The 2,999-nt window shown below is 37.2% G+C and overlaps 1 protein-coding gene across 1 annotated transcript in view; it reads right to left on the minus strand.

Moving 5' to 3' along the window:
• The window catches only part of Caprin1 (cell cycle associated protein 1), a 33,081-nt gene that overhangs the window by 8,111 nt on the left and 21,971 nt on the right, over nt 1–2,999 (minus strand). The window contains exons 11-13 of the mRNA XM_031373242.1: nt 1,033–1,094; nt 221–331; nt 5–66 (exon numbers count right to left, since the gene is read on the minus strand). Of these exons, the coding sequence (XP_031229102.1) occupies nt 5–66; nt 221–331; nt 1,033–1,094 (235 nt within the window). The remainder of the gene's footprint in view (nt 1–4; nt 67–220; nt 332–1,032; nt 1,095–2,999) is intronic.

The following is a 2,999-nucleotide window of genomic DNA, read 5'->3' on the forward strand; positions in this document are numbered from 1 at the left end:
AGGCTGAGAAGCAGCAGGAAGGGATGATGATGCTGTAGTTTGGTCTGTATTTAAAGATATTGTTGCCTAAACACAAAGAAAAAAACAAATGTACTTCAGTGATAAACTAATTCTAACTTATATACATTAATAAATATAACTTTTATGAAAGTAAAATAGGAACAAAAAGTATCCCATTTGTAAAGTACCACGCCAACTCATGCTTGGTAGCAAAACGTACCTGTATCTGATCAATTGGCTCCTTTTGTGGCCGCTGCTCTGTAGCATGAGACGGCTGGTACAAGGGTTGAGATGCTGTATATCCCTCGCTTGTGGATGAAACCAAAGGAACCTATACAGAAATAAAGACCTCAAACCTTATTTCCTTCTAACAAAATTAAAGACAAATTATACCAACCCTAATACAGATATAAAGAAAAGACATGTCTGTAAAGAGAAAGAGAATTTCTCTTTTCATTTTGAAATTGTAAGATTTAAACATTACTTGCTGGATACGTGGCACACACCTTTAATCCCAGCCCAGGAAGAGGGTGGGGGGCACGGGAAGGTGGCAGATCTCTGTGACTTCAAGTTCTATATAACAAATTTCAGGCCAATGAGGTAAGGGCTACATGTTTAGACTTTTTTCTCAAAACAAAATACTAAACAATTGCAAAATATATTGATATTTAAATCTCAAAGTTAACTAAGCCTTTGTCTATTAAGTATAAAGCCCTAATTTGGAAAATAGCATTTAAATCTCAAAGTTAACTAAGCCTTTGTCTATTAAGTATAAAGCCCTCATTTGGAAAATAGCTGTTTTAAATACAATTTTGTTTAATACAAGAATGTTGAAAAAAAATTCTTAGAAAAGGTCTAAGCATAAAAAAAATTTTAGTTACCAAAAGAAAAGCAAATACAAGCATGGAAATAAGTGCTAGTAACTACGAATTGACAATGAATTTGTAACTGAACACTTGAAAAGTTATCAAATGCGTCGTTGACTAAAACAGGATCTTAAGTGACAAACCTAATGAATACTCTTACTCTTACCTGTGTGGCTTCTGGTTGTACAGGAACTTGATTAGATTGGGCAAGTCTAGATTCAGAATGAACTAAAATATTAAGAAAACTGTTACACAAAATCAAATTTCTTAAATATTATCTAAATTATACATAGTGTAATGGCAAATATCTATAAGTAAGTGATTAATGAACATTTCATAGCAAGAAAATAAATTACAGACTATGTCTAAGATTTCAGCTCTCAAACTAGCACTTTAGTTTACTGGCAGTGATTATAGTTTACTCTCATAGTTACTTTTATTCTGTGTATGGAAGACACACACACACACAAAAAAGCCAGTAACAAGTTACCAATAAGACAATAGCAGGTAATAAATAACAACCAGTGCCAGTTACTTTTGAGAAATTCTACATCTGAGAGTAACACAATCCCACATGGTCTGGAACTTAGGATTTCCTGGTTGTTATAGCCTGACTTCAAATACCCTAGTAACCTCAAAATCTGGTCCTGGAAGGATGGCCCAGCAGGTAAGAGCACTCTTTTCCAGAGGACCAGAGAGTTTGGCTTTCAGCATCCACAGCAGGTGGTCTCACAACCACTTGTAACTTCAACTTCAGGTGATCCAACACCCTCTCTGGCCTCTGCAGGTACCCATATCAAACATATCAAAACAGGTACTACTTTGATATGTTCTCGTGGGAAGAGCAAGATCAAAATTGCTAATGATCCTATAGAGATCCACTCAATACAACACTCTGATTCTTACTTGCTACTTCAATGATATAGAACTGAATGTCATGTTCATCTCTTCCTCTCATGCAACCCTTTCATAGGGGGATTAGAAATTCTCCCTCAAGAGCTGCCAGCATCCACACAAACAACATATATATATTTTTTAAGATTTATTTATTTTATATGTAAGTACACTGTAGCTGTCTTCAGACACACCAGAAGAGGGTGTCAGCTCTCATTACAATGGTTGTGAGCCACCATGTGGTTGCTGGGATTTGAACTCAGGACCTTTGGAAGAGCAGTCAGTGCTCTTAACCGCTCATCTCTCCAGCCCACATCCATTATTTTTATTCCTAAGATTTTTTAAGTTAAGGCTCAGCATCTAAGAGCATATAGGCAGGTCACAATGACTTAAAACCCCAGTTCTGCCGGGCGGAGGTGGCACACGCCTTTAGTCCCAGCACTTGAGAGGCAGAGGCAGGCGGATTTCTAAGTTCGAGGCCAGCCTGGTCTACAGAGTGAGTTCCAGGACAGCCAGAGCTACACAGAGAAACCCTGTCTCGAAAAACCAAAAAAAAAAAAACAAAAAAAACAACAACCCAGTTCTAAGGGATCATCCTACAACCTCCAGGAACACCTGAAGAAGCATATATACCCACAGACGCATATACATAATCGAACTTTTAAAAAAGATTTTTGAGGGTTGAAAAGATGAGTCAGCGGTCAAGATGCTCTTCCAGAAGTCCTGAGTTCAATTCAATGGGATCCAGTGCCCTCTTCTGTTTTGTCTGACAGTGACAGTGTATTTACATAAAATAATCTTTAAAAAAAAAAAAGTATCACCAGGTGGTGGTGGCGCACGCCTTTAATCCCAGCACTTGGGAGGCAGAGGCAGGCGGATTTCTGAGTTTGAGGCCTGCCTGGTCTACAGAGTGAGTTCCGGGACAGCCAGGGCTATACAGAAAAGCCCTGTCTCGAAGAAAAAAAAAAAGTATCAGAAGAGTGGATGGGTAATTCATAAATGAAAAAGAACATAGTGTGTAGATCTCTGCAGCACTGGTAACTACATTTAGATACAATTTGAGAAAAGTCATCAATTCTGTATATCTATGCCAATAAAAATCTTACAAGAAATAATAAAACTAGTTGTTAACTTCTTATAGGACATTTCATATCAAATTAAAGGACTCAAAACAAAGCATCAAAAAAATGGGCAAAAATTAACTTTCAAAACCTCTGAAGACTACACTGGGTCTTATAT

Source organism: Mastomys coucha, unplaced genomic scaffold (assembly GCF_008632895.1).
Source record: "Mastomys coucha isolate ucsf_1 unplaced genomic scaffold, UCSF_Mcou_1 pScaffold15, whole genome shotgun sequence".
Classification (NCBI taxonomy): domain Eukaryota; kingdom Metazoa; phylum Chordata; class Mammalia; order Rodentia; family Muridae; genus Mastomys; species Mastomys coucha.